This window comes from Cricetulus griseus, chromosome 2 (assembly GCF_003668045.3).
Source record: "Cricetulus griseus strain 17A/GY chromosome 2, alternate assembly CriGri-PICRH-1.0, whole genome shotgun sequence".
Taxonomy (NCBI): Eukaryota; Metazoa; Chordata; class Mammalia; order Rodentia; family Cricetidae; genus Cricetulus; species Cricetulus griseus.
The window spans coordinates 16,314,807-16,337,359 of NC_048595.1; the positions used below are offsets into that span (position 1 = coordinate 16,314,807).

The following is a 22,553-nucleotide window of genomic DNA, read 5'->3' on the forward strand; positions in this document are numbered from 1 at the left end:
CCTGAACCCAGAACTGAGACTTAACTGTTTTGCCACAAGCTCAGGACCAGTCTCTTACCCCCATGTTTGTGTTGCATCTTGAAGGTTATGGAGACACTCGTGAAACGGGCCTCTGGCTCAGGTGGCTTCAATTCCCTGATGTCAGCAGCTCTGGAAAGGCAGTCTCTCTCTGCAACAGCCGTCTGGCAGCTGTTGCTAGTAGCTCAAGAGACCCAGCCCTGCCCGCTGAACCTGCTCTTGGAGGAAATAGGAAAGGAGCCTGGTGCTGGAGCTTTCTTCCAGGCAGGTGAGTTGTCTGTGCTCTGCCTTGGTGTTGCCCCAATAGAGACAACTCTTGACTCCCAGGAAATAAGAGGACTCTCTTATGGTTGCCATCTGTGTCCCTCCTCTGAGAAGCAATGGCTAGTAAGTTTCCGTGTTCTTCTGCACAATGGGGTGACCATAGGTGAACAAGGTATGTGTGTTTGAAGAAAGCAAGAAGAAAGGGTTTTGAATGTGTTGAGAAAAGTGGTGTTTGAGGAGCTAGATAGCGAGTCCTGATTCAAACATGGCACAGCATCTGCACACATGGAAACATCAGGTGGTAAAAACACACAAAGGCTTATGTGTCAAAGGAAATACAAGGATATTTGTGTTTGGGGCTGGGGGTGCTGACAAGCCCTCTTTCATTATTATGCTCTGGCTATAGTGGTTAGCTTTTCTCACTCCTAGTCCAAATGAAGCGACAGATGACATGTATTCTTTGTGAAGAGTGGAGTGGAGAGGTGAAGGAGAGCATGATGCTCGTGGTTTGGCTGAGTGTCCAGTCTCCCTTTCTTTCAGTGACTGCCCCAGAGAGCACTGTTTTGGAAGCAATCCTGAGGCATAGCAAGCTGGTCACAGAGGCCATCCAGCAGATGACAGAGCTCAAACACTTCTCTTCGGAGGATGAGCACCTGGCTGAGATTGTCAAAGAGGTGGGGAGTGGAGGAGTGGGTAAAGGCTGGTGGGGTCACTGAATTCTGTAGAACTTTGCAGGATAGATGCCTGAAGCCTTCTTCATTCTCTGCAGCATGTGTATTGCATGCCTAGTGCTCTGCTAGCTCTTCAGAACACTGTATAGGCTTTTGCTTTTGGGCCACCATCCAGCTCCCAAATCATGATACAGAGACTTATTATTAGCTATGAATGCTCGACCTAGCTCTGGCTAGCTCTTATATTGTAAATTGTGCTTGCTGGTGGCTTCCTGGCTAGCCCCAGGCGTCTCCCTCCTTTCTCCCTGGTTCTCTCCTTCTTGTTCTTTTTGAGCGTAGGTTTCTCCTCCTATTTATTCTGTCTGTCTGTCAGCTTTGCCTGTCTCTCTCCTGCCTACCTATTGGCCATTCAGCTTTTTATTAGGCCAATCAGGTGCCTTAGACAGACAAAGTGAAGTGAATGTAACATATCTTTACATAATTAAACAAATGCAGCATCAACAAATGTAACATGGCTTCTCATAGTTAAAAGTACTATTCCATAGCGTAAACTTTAAATGTAACACACCTTTGCCTTGTTAAAATAATATTCCACAGCAGAACGCCTTTGCTCTTTAGCTTTCCAGCCCTAAGTGGCCGGTGATGTCATCTCCCTCTACAGAAGAGTCCAGGCCTGAATAGTTATTTCCAGTCTAGGAAGCTGGTTAGTAAGTGGTTTGTGTTTCTGGTCCAGGACACTGGTGAGGAAGCAGTGAAGCCAGAATTTAAGCCGGTGACACTTCCAAGCTTAGAGTAGCTGGAGAAATGGTGACTCTTTCTCTACCATGTTCTCAGAAGTAGCTGGGCTCAGATAAAGGAAGTTGGTCTTATTGCATGTTTTCTTCTGGCCTCTTGAAAGAGCCAAGATAAACATAGATAGAACAAAGCTTTGCCCAAATGGGGGTGGGGAGCAAATAGTGCCAGCTCATTTTCTGTGAAGCATCTCACAATGTGACCAGCATCCCAGAAAGTCTAGATGGGGGCTGAGAGGAAGACTCAGATATGTCCAGATCTGGATATATACACCTCCAACAGGGAAGGCTAATAAAGGAACATAAAATTAAACCATAGATGCACCTGGAATGTCCTTTTGATCCACATAGACAGAAGGGCAGGTTTCTAACCATCCCCACTGGCAACAGCCCCACCTCAGTCTGCCTCTCAGATGGGAAGAAGGCGGCACACGTTCCTGCAGAGCTCCAGAGGCAAGGCTCATCTGCCCGTCTCTCTCCAGAGAGCTGCACACTTCAGAGCTGGGGCCTCTGCTGTTGATCGCTTTAGCCTCACTAATTAGTCTCCTGCCTGCCTCCAGGGGCATCAGGGTTATTTAGATAGACCTGAAAAGAGCAGAAATAAAATATCTTCCAAAATGAAAGTTCCACATGGCCATCTGTGGATGGTCTCACTTTATTTTCTCAGTGTGATGACTCTCTGCCCACAGCGCTAACATTCTGAAAGAGGACAGCTTTGAAATCATATTCCTGGCCTCTTTAAAGCCCCTATTTGAACCTGCTTTAAAACGCCGAGTTTCTTATGAAAGAAAATGATGTTTAAAAGGGTACATCTAAGTGTCTAAAAATATGAAGCCACTCTCTATGCAGAATTACTTCTAGACATGGAGACAATTATATATTATGAAAAATTATCCTGATCTTTACAGAAGCAGCCGCTGCTAAATGCTATAGACAGATAGACAGTCAGACAGATGCATACACACTCACTCTTCCCATGGTCAGATCTAGAAACCTGAACCCTGCCCAACAGGCTCCCCATGCTCATTTCTAGACTCTAATTACCACCATCACCCCCAGCTTTCCATGGTCATTTCTAGAATCTTATACCCTGCCCCACCCCACAAGGCTTGCTTAGTTCTAGAAAGGCTCTTAAGAGGTACCAGGTTCTAATAAGTTCATGTGTCTCAAGGAGAATTATAACCCACCTAGAGAGCTGTATATCTTCTAGAATTCAACACCCCACCCCACCCCGCTGCCATGTCGAAGAGCATGGAGAAAATCTGATATTAACACAGCTCTGTCTCTGGTTTTCATTTAGATGCTGAACATATCCTCTGAGACAGTGAGCCCTGAAGTGGCCCTGAGAGCAGTGCTGAGCAGGGGCACAGAGAAACCTGTCTCAGCCACTGCAATCTGTCGTCTCCTGTGTGGTGTCCACAAGTCTTTCCCTGGTCTGCAGCCCCTCATACAGGAGTTAACACATGTTGGTAAGAAACAGGTTGGGGCCTGCTAGATCCCGGGGGCACTTTCTATATTGAGTATAAGAAACAGTGGTTGATGTAAGAGGATGTCGTGTTTCAAGATATTTACTCCTTTTATGTGCTCTTGGTACCTAACAGCCAGGAGCGCAGGTGTGACTTGGTGCTATTTGAGTGTAGTGGAAAGTAAAGATGACAGCAATATTACTTCTGAGTTTCCTGAGGATCCAGATAATCCTATCACCTCTAAGAGTGTGTTAGAAAAAGTTGCAAAGCATAATAGAAGCCGAGCCCTAGAGCCACGAGTGTTCTCCTGTGCAGGGTTTCTTACCAAGGAAAATGGAGAGGAGAGGTTGACGGTGAGTGATAGGTTTCACCCTGGAGCCAAGGACAAAGAGGACAAAGCAGCCAATGCAGCCAGAGAAGACTGCCAGCCCGTGGAACAAAAGGATCAGGGGGAGCCTGGGTCTGTGCCAGAGCAACAAGAAAAAGACACGTCTGCCTCCCCGAACTCTGCCAAGAAGAGCTTCATCTGCAAAGCCTGTGACAAGAGCTTCCATTTCTACTGTCGTCTGAAGGTGCACATGAAGCGCTGCCGGGTGGCCAAGAGCAAACAGGTGCAGTGTAAGGACAGCGGTGAGACCAAGGACTTGGAGAAGGAGCCAGAGAAGCACCAGCTAGAAACCCACAGCACAGGCGGGGAGCCCGATGCCCCCAAGAAGAAGAAGAAGCGGCTGCCTGTGGCGTGTGACCTCTGCGGAAGAGAGTTTGCCCATGCCTCAGGTATGTGAGAAGGCACATGGAGGACAGTGGCTGCAGACATTGTGGCTTGGGCTCCAGCCTGGCCCCCTGGGTGTGCCATGCCTGTGGTTGGCTTCAGCACTAGGACAGGTTCGTAGAAGCACAATGCTATTCTGAGAAGAGCATAGGCTCAGGGTGGGCTCCCTAAGCATTGCTCTCCCAGCTGTTAGGGAGAGCAATCCCTATCGGACCCCACTATTCTGCACTGTAAGGGGATTTGAAGATAGAAGAACTAAACACCTAGACCGCACCCACATACTGGCGATTGTAATTGTAGACAGATGTTTGACATCTGGCTTGTTGATGCCCACATCCCATTTATTTGTGGATAAGAAATTTATCGATATGGAAACCCTAAGGTCAGAATCAATTTGCCTTGCCTCAGATGTCTGGTAACCTGATGAAACATGAAAGTGAGAGAGTGAGTGGGGAAATCAGCTGAAAATCTCTAAAGCAGATCCAGCCAGGAGTGAGGCTAAGGTGACTGGGAAGCGGGGAGTGGACTCTAGTGGGCATTGAGGCGGGAAACACTGAGGCTAGGGTGGCATGAGCCTGGTGAGTGCAGCTTGTTTGGACAGCCTCCTGCTGTGATCCTAACTGGCTGATGGTGTCTCCTGGGGGCCTGGTACCCCTACCTAGGCATGCAGTACCACAAGCTGACCGAGCACTTCGATGAGAAACCTTTCTCCTGTGAAGAATGTGGGGCAAAGTTTGCAGCCAACTCCACCCTAAAGAACCACCTGCGCCTTCACACCGGGGACCGCCCATTCATGTGCAAGCACTGCCTCATGACCTTCACACAGGCCTCTGCCCTGGCTTACCACACCAAGAAGAAGCACTCGGAAGGTGAGGAGTAGTACCCTTCCTTTTCCTGCACAGTGTCACTGGGGGAGCTAAACCCCATTTGGCCTTAGGCAGGCACAATAGTTGGGGAAGTAAAGCAGAATTAACCATGTATGCACAGGCTGTAGATCGCTTTCCAGGAGGACTTCTGAAGAGTGAACTAGAACAGTATTAGGATTTTGTGGTCAGAATTTACATATATCCGGAAATTGTTTGCACTTGCAATAGCATTGAAGCAGGAGAAAGAACTGATGAAGTACTTCTGTGGCTGGGCCATGCCAAGTGCCAGGTGACTAGCTTGGAATCCTGTGCTCTTGAACTGCTGGCCTGAGGGCTGGGGAGGGGTAGAGATGGGTGGAGCCCCATCAATGCATCATAAGGAAGCATCCTAGGATGGTAGAGGAGACCATGGTGGGAACCAGTCCAGTGATTGGTCATGGTAGCACTCAGAGCTCCTAGGTGTAAGTAGCCATGCCTCAGTCATCTTATCTGGCTGGTTTCCATGGCCTCAAAGCCTCTTTGTCTAAGCATTCCCTCTAATTTTTTTTTTTAAAAATGATTTGCTTATTTTTATTTTTGTGTAAATTGATGTTCTGTCTACATATGTCTGCGTAAGGGTGTCAGATCCCCTGGAACTAGAATTACAGACAGTTGTGAGCTGCCATGTGGGTGCTGAGAACTGCTGAGCCATCTCTCCAGCAACCCCCTCTTTACCTTAGCAGGTAAAGTGACCCTGGCAGGCCACTCCTGCTCAACAATGCAGTGACTTTTCATCTGCAGTGGGAATCTGAGTCCTGATAGCCTGCCGGGCCCACCGTGATCCCACCCCTGACACCACTCTGACCTCTGCTCTCATCACTCCTGTTCACTCATACCCTGCTGCATGCACTAGTCTCCTTGCCAGGCCTCAGGCCCACTAGGCACTTTGTCCAGGACTTCTATGCTCACTCCCTGTCTTGGGGCCCCTCCCTCCAGAGGGCTCTGCTCCTCTTCCTTCCTCCAAGCACACCTTCTTGTGATTGTTCTTTGCCCTCCTTTGGTTCTTTGCCCTCAGCCTGTTTTTTTTTTGCTTTTTACTTTTCTCCAAATGCTTCCCATGTGAGGGACATCTGCACCATAATTCGTTCACCCTAGCGCCGCCCCATTAGAGCGCAGGCTCTCTGAGTTGCTAGTCTTTCGAGGGAACTTAGAACAGTGCATGGCAACAAAAGGCCCTCAAGAAACATCTGCTTGCCAAGCCCATGCCTTTAACCCCAGAAGCAGAAGCAGGTGGATCCCTGAGTTCAAGAACAGCCAGGGCTATACAGAGAAACCCTTTCTTGAAAAAAAGCAAACAAGAAAGAAACACTTGCTGGTAAATGGATTTCTTGAGTGCTATTCCAGATATAGATGATTTGTGCACACGCTTGCCCTGCTCCTGTGGCACTTTCATTTCAGTGGGTGAGATAAGCAGCAGCCGTGGGATAGAAATGGAGAGGGTCGTCATTGCCATGGTGGAAACGAAGGCTGGAGCAGTGGGGACGGACAGGGCTGGTGTGTGCTATTCACCCATCAGTGATGGCCTCAGAGGGATGAGCAATCCATCCAGAGGGACATCTGGAAGAAGGGCCACACCCCTCCTCAGTGCAAATGAGTTTCAGATGGACCACAGAGAGCTGGAAGCAGAATCATGGGGGACCACCTTAAAGGCAGTATTCAGAGAGGGGCTGTTGAAGGCCAAGATTGGCAGGGTTTTCTAATAGCCAAGGAAAGGACTTCTTTCTGTTCTCATGAATTAACAAAATAACAGCTTGAAATAACATGTGTTTTTACCACCAGGGAGTTAGAAGTTATGTTTAGAAGGGTCCTGAATGCTAAAACCAAGGTTTCATCTGGGATGTGTCCATCAGGGGACTCAGTTCCTCACGTAGAAGCTTCTAGATGTGCCCTTGCCTCTGAGCCACATCACTCTAGCCTCTGCACCTACTGCAGGCCGCCTCCTTGGACTCTGTATCCTCCCTCTGGGATTCCCCTAGGCCACCTGGATAGAATAGTGCAGTCTCTCATCACAAGACGCTTGACTCGGTCACAGCAGTGAAGCCACAAAGAGTTTGGATCAGAGTTTACACTGTATTTGTATGCATTTGTGTGCATGTACAAAATCTTTCTCAAAGCCTGGTCAGTAAAAAAATGGGAACAGGGCTACTGCTCTAGCTGAAGTAGGGACTAGCACTGGGCTTGCTGATCTGGAACCCTCCTCCCCAGTGGCTGCTTCCTGGCCTGGGAGGAGCTGAGGGCCTGGTGTCAGATGTCAGGTCTCCAGTCTTGTTGTTTTCTAACTGTGGTTACGTTCTCATGCACACGGGAAAGTGAAGGATTCCAGGGCTGTGTGCTGACTACAGTGGGTCACAGGAGGCCTTGTCCCCTCAGAACCCCTGACTCAGCTTTGTGGTAGTGGGAATCCATGCTAAATTTGGTGGTTGTTTGCTTTGTTGTGAGACAGGTCTCCCATAGCCTGGGCTGTGTTTTGCAAGAACAAACTCACATTTCTGGACAAAAGGACCTACCTCTGGCTGGAAGTGGAGTGGGCTCTCCCTCTCTGCGGAAACCTGATAAACAAACAGGTTCTCTTAGAGACAAGAGCTTTGTTCCCCATCCAATTGTGCTCACCCACTGTGTGATGGGTTATGTTTGTGAGGTACCTGCGTTTGATGAGGTACCTTAGACTTACCCAGCATTGCCTGAGGTAATGTCACCTGCCAGTGACATTTCTCTGGTGTGTGCTTTAGAGTTAGTTCTGTTTGCAGGAGTGCCATCCGTGTTCAGTGCTTGTTCTCACATACTCATGTGCATTTGCAGGGAAAATGTACGCGTGCCAGTACTGTGATGCTGTGTTCGCCCAATCCATCGAGCTATCCCGGCATGTGAGGACCCACACTGGGGACAAACCGTATGTCTGCAGGGACTGTGGAAAGGGCTTCCGGCAAGCCAATGGCCTCTCCATCCACCTGCACACCTTTCACAGTACGTACTACAATTGCAGTGTCAGGCACCACAGGCTGTGCTTTGCATTGAGGAGGCCTATGTTGTAACAGAGCTGTCACCATGCCAGAGCTGGGCCCCATTCTGGGCTCTCTCCTCCCAATGTTGTAAAACCCACAGTCCCTCAGTCCCTTCTTAGCATATCTCTGTATGCTTCCTGCTTCTCTGTCCAGCCTGTCTCCTTGTCTCTTTAACTCCCCTCACAGAAGAAAATTATGTAAAGAGAGAATGTCTTCACTGTCAGGTTCACAGGGCACTGGAACAATTGGATTAACTCATCCAGCTTCCATCACACACACACACACACACACACACACACACACACACACACACACACACACACACCCCATTTTCAACCCTGAGTTTTCTAAAGAAGCAAGCCTGGCCCTGTTTGAGTTAATGACCATGGTGCTAGGCAATGCTACCATATTCCATCCAAACTCTCCTTTCTGCCTGGCATTACTCTGCCAAGTGCCATTGTGTTTCACTGAGTTATTTGGGGCTGCCTTAGCTGCCTCCCTTTTGCTCAGGGCTGATGGACACACACACACGCACGCACGCACACAAACAAACCACAAAATACTATTGGGTGGCTGGCCCCTGTCATTTTCTTTATCCTCCTTTGCTGTAGCCATGTAGTCTGGAATTAGCATAGTAAAATCGACACAACACAACAGGGTAGACTGAGAGCTCATATTCTGAAAGTCGTATGAGTGTAGACTTGAATTTTTGTCCCTTGTACATACTTTCCTAGAGACTTTACATTTGTTTGCCCTGCTAAGCTACCTCTTCCCCTTCCAAACTGGAATAAATGGTAGTGTCACCACCTTGGCTTGTCAGAAAAACTAAATGAGATTGTCTTCATCAGTATTCTCTTGTGGTGAAGAGATACCATGAAGTTCATTATCATTATGGTGGCAGGCAGGCAGACACTGTGCTAGAGAGTAGCTGAGAGTTCTACATCTGGATCCATGGGCACCTTGGCTTGAGCATTTGAAACCCCCTAAAGCCCACCCTCAGTGACACACTTCTTCAGACAAAGCCACACCTAGTCCAATCCCTGTCAAGTAGTGCCACTTCCTCATGGCCAAACATCCAAATATGTGAGGCTATGGCAGCCATTCCTATTTAAACCACCACAGAGATAGCACATGGGAAGGACTAAGCCCATGCCTGACACAGAAATGCTCAGTAAATGCCAGAGATTGGTGTTACTGGTGATAAGCACAGCCTTGTTGGGAACCATATGTGACCCTCAGGGCTGTGTGTCTTGCATGCCAGGCAGCTTGCTCTCATCCACCTATCTCCACTTTCTTTCTCATACCAATGTCTCACAGCAAATACTCTCTGTAAACATGTTCATATCGCTTGTCAGCCACCCATCAAGGACTTTGCCAGAATTCATACGTGCCCAGCATGGGTGAGGTGTGGAGAGCTGTCTTTGCGGGGCTGCTGTTGGGACCAGCTGAGCAGCCCCAGGTTCATACCTGAGAGGGGGAGTGTGAACTAAAGAAAGGCTAGCTATAGATGGTGAAGAAAAGATAGAGACACAGAATAAAATCAGGAGGGCAGATTCAGTTAATACTGAATTGCCAGGAGTTTATTTTTCACCACTCTTATATACCTTAACCAAAAAGGGGAACATGGTAACATGTATATGGAGCAAACAGACTTTTCTTCCTCTTTTCTCTAAGGGTACAGTAACCACACCTTAGATTCAACTTCTTGTTCCCTGGCCTTGAGGGTCAGGAGTAACCACACCTCAGACCAGGTCTGTTATTTAGAACAAGACAGCCAAGGCCAAGATGGAACATCCTACTGTAGCCATACCTTTTACCTTTAGGTCTTATGACTTGCTGAGGAGAGCTTTGAACTCTCTGCCCTTGAGCCAAGATGGAGTGCAGCCGTCTTATGGGCACCAACAGTGAGGACTGGACTTCTTAGTCATGTACCCCTGAGGCACTAGCAAGACTCGAGAACTCTAGTCTCAGTGGACCTCCAGATGAATGGGTTTGGCTCAGACCCAGTGCCACAGCTCTGCTGTCTTCTTGACCTTGAGAAATGACGTTCTGCTTTAGTCTCCTCACAGAATACCTGCTTAGCATATCTCTGTATGCTTCCTGCTTCTCTGTCCAGCCTGTCTCCTTTTCTCTTTAGCTCCCCTCACAGTGTGGGGCTGGCAGAAGCAATTTTTGTAGGTAGGTGAATCAGGAAAGAGGAACGCTTAATCTTCAAACTTAATCTTCCATACCCTAGAGCCCACTGGCACACCCTAGAGTGCACCATTCACACAAACCCAACGTTCAGGCCCCACTTTTGTCTGACCACAGTGTTGCTGATAGAAACTGTCAAAGTATCTTAAAAGAGAGCGTGGGACCTGGCATTTCCATGGTGAAGCTAGCCAGAGGTTCTGAAGGCTGCTGTGCGCAGGATTCCTGAGTTAAGCAGAGTCACTATACACACAGGTGGAGCTATGGCTTGGACCTTTCTTTTGGCCAGAGGATTTTATTACCAAAACATTTTGCCTTCAGTTGCTTTAAGAAAAAGATTGATGTTTTCTGTCATCCTGATGGCAAAGGTGTCCATCAGCAGTAGTTCCTAATTTTGAGGTCCCACTGGGGAGTTGGTATGTCCATGGAGGTATTGATGAGACCTCTTCCCAATTAGATCCTTGAGCAAGGTACTGGGTGACCTCTAAATCTTGATTTTCCTAATCTTAAGATAAGACTCACACTAGACCCTTCTCTTCTGAGCATACTCATCCAGTGCTCACCAGGAGTCTATGCAAAGGCTTTGCTGCTGAGTCTCAAGTAGGGACCAAAACAGTGTTGACTTCCTGCCCCTGGCAGGAGACACAGCGACACTCTAGAGGGTATGTTAGGAAGTTCTACTGGGAAGTGGAAGACAAACCTGTCACTGCAGACAGGAGGAACAAGTGTGATACTCCCTGTGAGTCGACCCATGTTGGGGGGAGTCTGACATGTAAGACAGGAAGCAAGTGGTGGAGGAGAGCAGTCTGACGCTGCACAGATAGATGGTGAGTCCAAAGGCATGGAAAGGTCCTGCCTCCTCGGGGAAAGAGAGTAGAGCCAGATTGTTGTCACATTGACTTAGGGTCCTTGGACTCTGGCCCCACAGGAAGTCTGAACTGCCTTCCACCTTGCAGTATGAGGCAGTGGCATGCCACTAATTGCTGCTTGTGCTATCGTCTCCCTCCCTCTCATGAATGCCCTGCCTGGAAGCAGACATAGAAGATCCTTATGACTGCAAGAAATGCAAGATGAGCTTCCCCACACTGCAGGACCACCGGAAGCATATCCACAAGGTGCACTCCAAGGAATACCATCCCTGTCCCACGTGTGGGAAGATCTTCAGCGCCCCTTCCATGCTGGAGCGGCACATGGTGACCCATGTTGGAGGGAAGCCCTTTAGCTGTGGGATCTGCAACAAGGCCTATCAGGTGCACGCCCCCATCCCTGCCTTATTCCCCATTGGTGTTTGTTTCCTGCATGTTGTCCAAGCTTGTCTCCAAGATGTGACAGACAATTTGACTCTGAGAAAGCATGGGTTGGGGGTATACTCAGTGAGCATACACTTCGCATCCATGAGGCCCTGCCTCTACATCCCCAGAAGGCTGTAGTCAGGTTTTTCTTTGGGCTGCCAGCTCACAAATAACAACATGGAGATTTATCATTAATTATGAAAGCTAGGCCTTAGCTTAGGCTTTTTTCTAACTAGTTCTTATAACTTAATTAACCTCTCTCTGTTAATCTACATTCTACCATGTGGCTGGGTTACCTCTTCTCTGTCTTGTATGTCTGATTTGTTCCCTTGGTGTCTCTGATGCCTCAGTTATCTCCTCCTATTTCCTTCCTCTGCCTAGAAGTCCGCCTCTACCTCCTGACTAGCTAGCTGTTGGCCATTCAGCTCTTTATTAAACCTATTACAATAATGTATCTTTACCCCATGTACACGTATCTCACAACATTCCCCCTTTTTGTCTAAACAAATGGAAAGGGTTAACTCTAACATAATAAAACTATGTACAATAAGAATATATAATATGGGTAAGAATTAGACTCATGATGTCTAGTTCATTTGTATTTGGCATATTTGGAGAAAATACTATGTACCTTGATGAATTTAAAGTTTTATACCTAAACCACTTTTTTTTTATCATAACTTGTATTACCATCCTAAAAGTATCCTTTTAGACCTCAAAACATTTTCTTAGATAAACAATTTAAGCTTTTGTGTTACATTTCTTGTGTAAGTTTCTTTTTTGAATTTGATAATAAGGAAAACTGTAACTATAATTATCTTGTTTTCAACCCCATTAGAGACCTGAGAAGGATTATAATATTACCTGAGTAAACAGGAAGTTTAGAGCAAACAGCTTCTAAAATGATAGAAATAACAGAGACAGGCTGCCTGGACAGTCACCCAAGGTTCCTTTGCAATGTTGGGGCATCCATCTTTATCCTACAGGCCTAACATATCTGACAGACTTTTCTATGAAGCAGGAATTTTGAAGGACTGTCCTACCTTATCTTGGCAAAGTTCAGCAGGCACTTTCTTTTGTGTCCTGCTTGTCCAATTTGGACAGAATTCTGTCAGCAGTCGAGGCAAAGAGTGTTTCTTTGCCCAGTGGCTAACTTTGCCACAAAGAAAGCTAACTCTATATGGAGGTTCTTTGATGCCCATCATCCTTTTTTGAAGTAAATTGGTGCGGCCAGGAGCAGATGTGTCTCACTGTCATGAAAAGCCTTAGGTTATTAAACACTTTAAGTGCCATATTCTGTAGGTCTTTGGAGTGTTTGAAGACCACCTGTCTAAAATATACCTTTGTATGACCTTGAAAACATACCTAACATGACTGTAAATTTGGTTGTTAAAGATGACTGACTACTAACCTGTCTTTATTATCTTAAATAGCTTTCAAGGACTGTAACTTTACATTTTTAAATGAACTGCATAAGCACAATACCTTAAACAAGAGTAGAAACATACACAGTGTAACAAAAATAACCTTAAATTTGTATCAAAATATAAAAATTCATACCAATGTAAAATATTTGAGAATAGTGGTTGTTCAAAAGTAGACTCAACAATAAATTCTTTTATCCCATCATTCTTATACTATACCCCCCCTTTCCCATCAGAAAGAGATCCCTGAATCTAATCTCCTTTGTTCAGTTTTTTTTTTTTTTTTTTCCTGGCCATGACCAATAACAACTTGTAACCAACCTCCCTAAACAATGACAAACGTCCATAACCCACAGAATGACCAAAAACTACCCACCCCACCTCTTGGGAATGTGGGCATCATGTTCTCTAGACTGCTTCCTGTTTTCTGGGAGCAGCAGCATCTTTAGGCGACCCTGAGAAAATTGGGATAATGACTAACTTCAGGCCAGGGCCACAGGGATGAGGCTCCATTCTCACTGACCCAGAGTGGGTGGAGCCAGCCACCAGGCCATGTACTAGCAGCTGAGAGTCCAGCCACTGCTTAGCAGTTTATGGTTTGGCTCACGCATCAGAGAACACTGCAAGTGTACAACTGCGGGCCCTTAGTAAAGTCAGGTCCGGACCAAGAAAACCTCTGGACAGATACAGATGTATAAAAATGTGCTTGGATGCTAAAGAAAATAGGTATAGACAGTTATAGAAAAATAAATAGTGTGAAAATAATAAAGTCTTTAAAGAGAGAGTAAAATAATATAAAAGGAAAAAGCCATGTAAAGATGGGAAACACACAGGGTGTCTGGATCTTGTATGGTACTTTGTTGACTTTAAACAGCTGCTTGCTGTTCGCCTCTCAGGGAAGGGCTCCGGGTTTTACTTTGGAGATCAGTGAAACCACACAGTGGTCCAGAAATAAACCTTACCTGTCAGAAACTGGTCATTGAGAACAACAGTCCTCACTTATGACTGATGTTTAGACAGAGCAATCACTGATTTAAATATTGAGGACTGGCACTGTGCCAGGCCTCATGCTGTGGTCTGGAGTAAGACAGGGTGTGATCCCTAGGAGCCGAAGGACTTGTAGAGAGATGCCCCCAGTGCACTTGTAGAGCTGAGACCAGAGAGGGATGAATGCAGCTTCTGGCTCTGCTCTAGCAGGCCACTCTCCACACCTCAGGCCTCAGCAGCACTGAGGTCTAGCCTAGTGTGCTAAACACATACATGCTCCAGTCAGGCCAGGCTTTGGTTCTAGTCTGGATATTTGCTGAAGTGGCCCTGGGCAAGTCCCTAACCCCTCTGTGTGGCAATCTGCCTCCACAGGACAATCCTTACATCCCTCCCGACTTAGGGTTGTGTGAGGCCTCACTAAAGGGTCCACTGAGCTCTGTCTGTAGTGGCCTCTCCACTGACATCAGCCTCCAGGGGCATGGTTCTAGATCCACGAGCTTGTCTCAGAACTATCATCATTGCTGGAACTTTCTAGGACCTAATATTTGCCAATTGCCTTGCAGCAATTGTCTGGCCTGTGGTATCACAATCGGATCCACCACCCAGACGTGTTTGCTGCCCAGAGCCATCGGTCACCCAAGTTCTCATCCCTGCAGTGCAGCCCCTGTGACAAGACCTTTCCCAGCACCACTGAGCACAAGAAGCACATCCGAGCAGCACATGCAGGTGACACTAGCGCAGCTGGGGATCAAGGGACGCGTGTCCTCTCTCCAGGCACAATGGTGATTGCCTCTGCTCTGCCCTAGCTCACCAGAGGAGGCCACACCTGCCCATCAGGAGCTGTGGTTTAAGTGGAAGCAGTTCTCAAGCCCCTTAGCATAGAGCAGTGTAAGCTTCAACCAGCCCTCAGGAGACCCAGCCGGCTCCTGGAAAGGGTGTCAGCTTTCATGGCAGATGGGTCCAGGTGGGAATCTTGGCTCTAGCACTCAGCAGCTGCATGACCTTGGCAGGTGACATCTCTTTTCTGAGTCTGTTTTCATCTCTTCAGAATGGAAGTTATTAATACCTCCCTTGCAGGTACATTTGGGGATAATCACAGCAGCTGTCAGTTATAGAGCATTTCCTGTGTGCAGGGCACCAGCCAAGCACTCTGTATATTTTGTCATTTAATTCTCACAACCCCCTTTGCATCCACACAGTCTGGAGCAGATCAGTGCTTTCTACCAGGAGGTGACACAGATCTCTACAGGCACAGGTTTCTAACAGTTTGCAGATGCTATCTGGGATGTGGGTCCTCGCCCCACCCAGCCCTGTTGCCTACCAACCGTAGACAACCCATCCTTTGTCCTTGCTACCACTTCTTTCCTTTCACACTCACAGATCTGAAGTTCCACGAGTGTGACCAGTGTAAGGAGCTCTTCCCCACACCAGCTCTGCTGCAGGTTCACGTCAAATGCCAGCATTCAGGTCAGTGGCCCTCAGTGGTGGGGCATGAGTCTTGGGTCCACCATTCACAGATCTATGTAGCCCAACCTAAGTCTTTTTACTGACTTGTGCCTCTATTTCATCTGGAAGATGGCACATCTATATCAGCCTCGTATGAAGCCATGAAAACTGCAGACCTGGTCCCGGTAAACAGCCCTGTGTGAGAGCCATGACTGTCACTGGGGCTGTATTTCATTCAATATAAATTGAACAATTTTTATTATTATTATTATTATTATTATTATTATTATTATTAGTTCAAATTAGGAACAAACGTGTTTCATATGTCGATCCCTTCTCCCTCTCCTTCTCCTCACTCCCATCCCTCCTCCCTCACCCAAATTGAACCATTTTTAAAGAAACATCAAGAAGGGAGAGTGCTGCCAACAAAGCTGTGTTTTTTATTATTACAATTTGTAGACTATTCAAAGTAGTCTTCTTTTGCTTTTGTTTTTCAAGGCAAGGTTTCTCTATGAAACAGCTCTGGCCATCTAGAACTTGCTTTGTAGACCAGGCTGGCCTCAAACTCACAGAGATACACCTGCCTCTGCCTCCTGAGTGCGTAAAGGTGTGCGCACCACCTGACAGCATTTAGTCTTAATTGATACCAATTTTTATCACTTACTCAAGTACATACGTAAAAAGGAGAACATCAGAAGTAAATTACGGGAAGAGCTGAGCATCACAGAGTAACCTTTGGTCCCTTTTCCAGTGTTACTCTGCCGTCGGAGCATTGATACAGGGCACAGCTGTAGGGTTCCATCAAAGGACAGGAAGCCATTGGTTTGGTCTCTTGAACACCTGATAAAATTGGACTGCTTTTGGTCCCCAGTCTTGGAATGTAGCCATGTGCCTTTTCCCTCTTAGACTCTGAGTCCCTGGGAGGTAAAAGTGTGCCCCATCCTGTTTAGAGATGTTCTAAGCCACAGGCTCTGGTCCTGCCAGCTTTGATGTTTATCCATGCACAGTAGTTGATAATACACTCGACTGCAGTCTAGCCTGTAGCAGTCAGGTGCGTCCATCCCATTCAGAAGTCTCAAGATGCACTTCCTCAGGATGATAGTATAGCTCAGTGGTAGGCTTCTTGCCTAGCATCTGAAGGCCTCAAGTTCAATTCCCAGCATAGAAAAAGGAAATGTAGTCCCATTTTCAGGCTGTCTGCTGTTGAGTGAATAGTGGGCATGGTAGAGATAACTCAGCCGCAATCTACTGCAAATGGCACTGTGGCCCGAGGGCCTTAGCCTGCTCTGTGTCTGCAGTTTCATAAGGAGGGTGTGTGAGCTTCAGGTCCCCTGAGCCTTCCTCTACTGCCCCATCCTCCCTGTGCCTCCCTTTGCCTCCCCTGCCCCGAGCCATCCTTCCCTTGCAGTCAGGTAATGTCTTCTGCCTCCTCTGTCAGGGTCTCAGCCATTCCGGTGCTTGTACTGTGCAGCCACTTTCCGCTTCCCTGGAGCACTGCAGCACCACGTCACCACAGAGCACTTCAAGCAGTCGGAGAGCACCTTCCCCTGTGAGCTCTGTGGTGAGCTCTTCACCTCCCAGGCCCAGCTTGACAGCCACTTGGAGTCTGAGCACCCAAAGGTAACAGGCGCTGAGACTCAGGCAGCCGCTCCTCAGATGGTGCAGGTGAGTGTGGGGCCATGGGACGTGAGCACAGTTCTGAGGCACCTCTAAGGCACTTGTTCTCAGCATCCAGTCCCACTCTGTGGGGCTCTCCCATGTCCTTATCATGCTGCCTGCCTGATCTTAGCAGCTCCGAACGCCTATCAGGCAGCAGGAAATTCCAGTCTATTGGTGGCCTCTAGGTGGAGGGAGCCTGGAACAGGAACTTGCAAAGTCAGAACAGCAGTTTCACCTTCCAGCTTGCAATTCTCCACCTTCTGAAAAGCACTGTGGGATCTGGAGGGTTTTCAGGAAACCCTGGAGAAGGCTGACTGTACTCTGCTGGGCAAGGCCTATGGGTAGACCCCCTGGCTGGATACAGTACACATTTGTGTAAGCTCGAGCCTTCACTCACCTGGTGAGAAATCTGCCTCTTGATGAGGGAAGGCCAAGCCTGGGCCAGCCTATTTCCCTGCCACTTTCTGCTCTCCCATCTTCTCCAGAGACAGCAGAAAGGAAAAGAAATTGGCTTCTGACAGCTGTCAGTAGTTCCTAGAGAAGTTGGGGTAGGGTTGTAGACTGACGGAGGTGTCTCTGTCCAACTGTCACACTATCCAGGTGTAAACCAGTCTTGTTTTGCAGCCTCTGGGGACTAGAGAAGGTCAGATGGGCTGGATTCCAGCTGAGGCTCCCATTGTCATCCCACTTTGAGCTGAGGCTCTCCTTCTGTCTTGCCTAGAAACAAGGCTTCTAGACAAGGTATCTTGCAGGTGGGAGAAGACTCCAGTCCTAAAAGGAAGAAAGGTAGTTTACAGTGTAGTTTTCAGAAGTACTACTACTATACCAGATACCTGTTGACTGGCCACCACAGTTACTTATTCCCACAACCCTGCCACAGAGCTGGGCCTACCTTCCTCCCCAGTGCCCACTCTCCAACCCTGGCTGGTCGCCCTGAGCCAGGTGGCTATGCCCTTGGGGACACACTGCCTTAGAAATATCAAGGCATCAAGCTGTCAGAAGTATCATCTTGGAGGTGCAGCAGGAACCACAGAAGAGCTGGGAAGGCCATTGTTAACAAGTGTTTGCAGGGGCACCTGTGGCCTGTGGAGGGGACAGGAGCCGGTGCCTGCCCCACTAGCCACTGAGCCAAGTGACTTCTCACTAAGAAGGCTTTCAGTCAGCCTCCGAGAGGCCCAAGCTCTGGGTAGAGCATTCCTGTTTCCTTGGAGCTCTTGCATGGCACTTACTTTGCAATGCTATCCCTGAGACAGGAGAAGCCAGTGCAGGCTGCTAAGCCAGTGTTCACTGGGGTGTAATCACAGAGTCCATGCACCCCGAGGTGGCGTACTGAGCAAAATTATAGCAATTTAGTGCACAGAGTTATTTAAATTGTCTGCCTGCCTCTCTTTTGCATCGCTGGTGTATGAAACTTCCCTCTTCCCATTAGGTCTAAGTAATTGCTCTCCTCAGGTGAAAACGTAAATATCATCATTACTGTGTGAGACGAGAGCCATGTAAATTCTGGGGAGCTCACTGTGGACACTGCCCAGAGCAGCCTTCCTGTCTTTCCTTTCAGGTGATCCAAGCTTCAGAGCCAGCGGCCGCGGCCGAGCAGGTGATCACGTTAGAGGAGACTCAGCTTGCTGGTTCACAGGTGTTTGTGACCTTGCCAGATTCACAGACCTCTCAGAACAGCTCTGAGCTTGTGGCAGTGACGGTGGAGGATTTGCTGGATGGTACTGTCACCCTGATCTGTGGTGAGGCCAAGTGAATGGCTGCTCCTCTAGTAGAGGGGGACTGTACTATATCCAAGAGGAAGCTCACAGCCAGCCGGCCTCTGCTCTAGCTGCTGTCCCAAGTGGTGAGCTGCTCGACTCAGCTCCACCCTGGTGCTCTCACTTGGAAATCATTGTCATTTTTCTAGGATCCAGTGTCTGATGCCAACACTGCCGCCTGTGTGGCAGACAGCCTCAGTCCTCCAGGCCACAGCTCAGGCCTAGATTCCACCTACCCCCAAGGGAAGTGTCTTCTGAAATCAGAGTCTGAACGAGTAGTGCATGGGAACCCGTGGCCAAGGTGGCTGAGGAGATACAGCATGCTGGGTACCCTCAGGAGCAGGGGAGTTACCTGAGCCCACAGACGGCCTACCCACACCACCAGTGCCTCTGCCAGTAAAGCACCAACACAGCCTCCTGGGACCCCAGCTTGGCAGCCTGCCCTTCCCCATCCTCCCTTCTGCTCAGGTGCCCCTCAGAATTTGGCTCTACAGTAGGTGGCAGTGTTAACAGTACAGGAAGCCCTTCTGCTCTGCCCTTCCCAAAACAAAGCTTTGGAGCATTGCTGCTGGGAGGCAGCCTCATGTGAGGCCATCCAGCTGTGTCTGTCTTCCTGGATGTTCTTCACTGCATTCCTTATGGAGAGCTTCCCTGTGATCCTCAGGCCTTCCACGCCTTCCAGTAATTGAGGCTGAAACAACATCTCAGCCTGGAGACCTCTTGCCGTTTTCCTCTTGCGCATATGATGGTCTAATGAACAGCTCCTGGGGGCAGGCCTGGCCTGCATGTGATGGATGAGAAGCATCCCAGGTGGCCTCTGCCTGCTTTTCCTACCACTGGCCCACCTGCCTGGTACATGGCCTGCTCTCTGGGCTCCCCTGGCTGCAGGCTTACTGCAGATCGGTGCTCCATTCGAGTCTGAGTGTCACAGAGCCTTTTATCTTTAGTTCCTGAAATATAGTCTGGTAATTGATGGCTTGTGGAATCCGGTTGGAAGTGCAATTAGATGGATGTTGGTTCCTGCTGCTTAGAGAGAAGGGCTCACATTTATCTTCCTTTCCTAGAAGCCCAAAGATAGAAGAGGGCTAGCACAGTTTTTGCCCTAAGGCAGGACTCCCTGCCCACCTAGTGTGGCTTGACTCTCTACAAATGTCCTGATTTGGCCACTTACCTTTAAGCCACCTGCTATGAGATAAGCCCGCCCCTTCTTGCCAAGTGCAGCTCACATGACCATGTGCAGAGATGAGTGTCAAGTCTGGTCATGGTGAGGTGCTTTGCCACAATCCCTGCAGCTGGCCCACTGGAGGACAGAAGGTAGCGGTTTAACCAGACAGCAGTGTTCAAGGGCTGCCCTTTGGCCTTAGCTGGGCACAGGCAGCCCAGGTGAGTTTCCATGCTGGACTCTAGCTCTGGCCAGCCTATCCCAGTCAAGCCCACCTTCTTCACTGTTTATGCAGGTTGCTTGACTCTTTCCCTTTCTAAAAGTAAATGTTTTTCAAAGCCAGTCAGACTCAGAAACCAAACACTGACCAGAAGATGGTGCTCAAACATCGAGGCTTCACCTTCCTTTAAGCTCAGCATTCCCACACTGCGGCCTACTGGCTTTCAGACCTGTGGCTGCCAACCAGGGGAGCTCTTGATCTGTAAGTGGTGTGCGCATGCTTCCAGGCTCTGTCAGGAACAGCACCTCACAAGCCGTGGGGAGGAGTTTGAAACTGTTGTGAGTGTTATCAAAAATAAGTCTCTTCCTGACAAAAGGCAAAATATTACATCCGCTGAGGGCCTGTAAGGCAAGGTCAGCCTGGGTATGAAGAGCTGGAAGTTAGAGACTTGAGAGTCAGACCCTTCCCAGACTGAGAAACCCAGCCTCGGGTTTCCTGGGGACCCAGGTAGTGCTCGGGCACACACTCCCTTCAGTCACCAGATGTAGTCTGCTGTAGAGAGCCGTAGAGTTGGTAGGCTTGCCACCCGTCCTTGAATGCACAGCTCTGGCACACACACACTGCTGGGAGCACACCAGTGCCGGATCTCACAGGAGCACGGGGAGTGAGTTCTGTGCTGGTGACTGGTAACCTCTGCATCAGCTGCCTGACTTTTTACAGTGACTCCAGAGAAACCTGGGGAAAGTCTGCCACTGCTGCCCCAGAGGCCTTAACTACCTAAGAGGGCATTGTTAATGGGCCTCTTTAGTTCACATTGTTTTTACAATGGAAGTGTGGTTCCATTTACTTCATTCCCATGAATATTGACTGCCTGGCCCTTGAGCAGCAGCCAGAAGAGTCTCCAGGTTCTGGGAATTTGTATATTTATGCAGTGGGACCCCAATTCTCCCCAGGGCTCCTGATCAAACCACTGAAGAGTGAAAGGCAGATGCCAAGCTGAAGTCTAGTTGGGCTGTCCTCGGTGTATGGACAGCAAGCAGGTGACTGAAGAGCAGAGACCACTGTGAGCATTTGGGCCAGTGTAACAGACGAAGGTCTTTCTCGACTGTTTTATAAGGCTTGGCTCTTCTGTCTCTGAAGCTTTTAGTTCATTCAGTATCCAAGACTGTGGCCTAAGCTCTAGGCCGGTGTGCTGTGCTGGTCATTCCACGGAAGCCTCTGTCCCATGCTGACCACAGTGGGGATTCCTCAGCCTCTTCCATAGGGCCTGAGGTCCCGTGGTCAGAGCTGAGGGATGAGATAAGGGACAGACATGCCAAATAAGGGGGGAAAAAAAGATCTCTGTACTCTTAGGGATGGGAGAGTGTGCCTTTAAATTTCATGTGCCTGAGAACCTGTACTGACAAAAGATGGAGATGCTGACAGCCTCACTTAGAGCAGGCAAGTGCTTCTAGGGGACAGGGATACTTTCTTTTGGAAAGTTGGCCAGTGGTAGCAATGGCACTGGTTTGCTTCAGTCAGCTCTCCTAGCCTAGCCTTGTTCTGCAGGGCCCTGTATGTCACAGAAGAGACTTGGGAGCCTGGAAGGAAAGTGAAAGATGTGGGGCCAAGGGAGTGAGAGGCAGGTTAATAGTTTTGTTGCTATGGAAACTTTGGGGCACTGAGGACTTATACTAAAAACTCAGAAAGAAACTCAAACTTATTCTAGTCTAACTGGAAGAGGAGACTGGTACATTCTCTGGGGACCATGCTGTTGAGGAAATCATTCCTTGGACTAATTTACATGACCTCCAAATTACGAAAATGGTCATGGTCGTCCTGAGCAAAGTCAGCGATGCTTGTTTCTGCCCATGACCAGACAACCAGCCCCAGGAGATGTTGTATAAACTGGACTGCAAATGAGAACGCCGCCCAACATGCACTGTGGCTGGAAATAAAGTATGTAGTGTGAATCAATTGTGGTACGTGTATTCAGGAGACTGGTGGTATGGACCCGTTTTCTTTTCGGTTCTGGGCAAAAGACTTGGTGTCCTGGGGCGACCACTGTGCACCTTCAGGCCATGGTAACTCTGATCATGCAGTTTCATTCTACATCCTCTTTCTAAAGGAGCAGTGTGGGCCACATTTCAGAGCATAGGGTCTGAGTCCTGCTCAGCTCCTTCCTGGGCTTCCAGCAATAAGTACAGAGATGGTGGCTACTCTTTGGCTAGGGAACAAGTTAAAGTCTGGATTTACTGAGTTTAGTGAGGAAGGTTTACACACAGGCCAGCCTATGTTCTCTGATACAAGGAGAATCTTTTTTTCCCTCTCTTTTTTTGTCTCCCCGTGCCTGAATCCCTTGAGACCCCTTACAGTATCTACCACTTTTCATTTATGTATTGAATCTCTGTGGCCCCTAAAGTACCAAGTGTGCAACAGATAACTGAAATAAGCAGAGCTGAAGACGTCACTTTGCTGTCAGCTGACAAGGGACAAGAGGTGGCACTAGAAGGACCAGAGTTGGGGGAGGCCTGCTGCATCTTCGAGC

The 22,553-nt window shown here is 48.4% G+C and overlaps 1 protein-coding gene across 5 annotated transcripts in view; it reads left to right on the forward strand.

Annotated features, from left to right (window-relative positions):
- Zbtb40 (zinc finger and BTB domain containing 40) overlaps nucleotides 1-21,982 on the forward strand; it is a 72,555-nt gene extending 50,573 nt beyond the window's left edge. For 3 of the 5 annotated variants that reach the window (XM_027399753.2, XM_027399750.2, XM_027399751.2), the window contains 11 exons: nucleotides 85-286; nucleotides 823-956; nucleotides 3,045-3,213; nucleotides 3,526-3,987; nucleotides 4,645-4,851; nucleotides 7,687-7,851; nucleotides 11,112-11,329; nucleotides 14,346-14,508; nucleotides 15,163-15,249; nucleotides 16,667-16,893; nucleotides 18,446-21,982. In XM_027399753.2, the coding sequence (XP_027255554.1) occupies nucleotides 85-286; nucleotides 823-956; nucleotides 3,045-3,213; nucleotides 3,526-3,987; nucleotides 4,645-4,851; nucleotides 7,687-7,851; nucleotides 11,112-11,329; nucleotides 14,346-14,508; nucleotides 15,163-15,249; nucleotides 16,667-16,893; nucleotides 18,446-18,640 (2,229 nt within the window). In that variant the 3' untranslated portion in view covers nucleotides 18,641-21,982. The remainder of the gene's footprint in view (nucleotides 1-84; nucleotides 287-822; nucleotides 957-3,044; nucleotides 3,214-3,525; nucleotides 3,988-4,644; nucleotides 4,852-7,686; nucleotides 7,852-11,111; nucleotides 11,330-14,345; nucleotides 14,509-15,162; nucleotides 15,250-16,666; nucleotides 16,894-18,445) is intronic. The other 2 variants (XM_027399752.2, XM_027399754.2) reach the window with 1 other exon arrangement.
- Nucleotides 21,983-22,553: the final 571 nt, after the last annotated feature.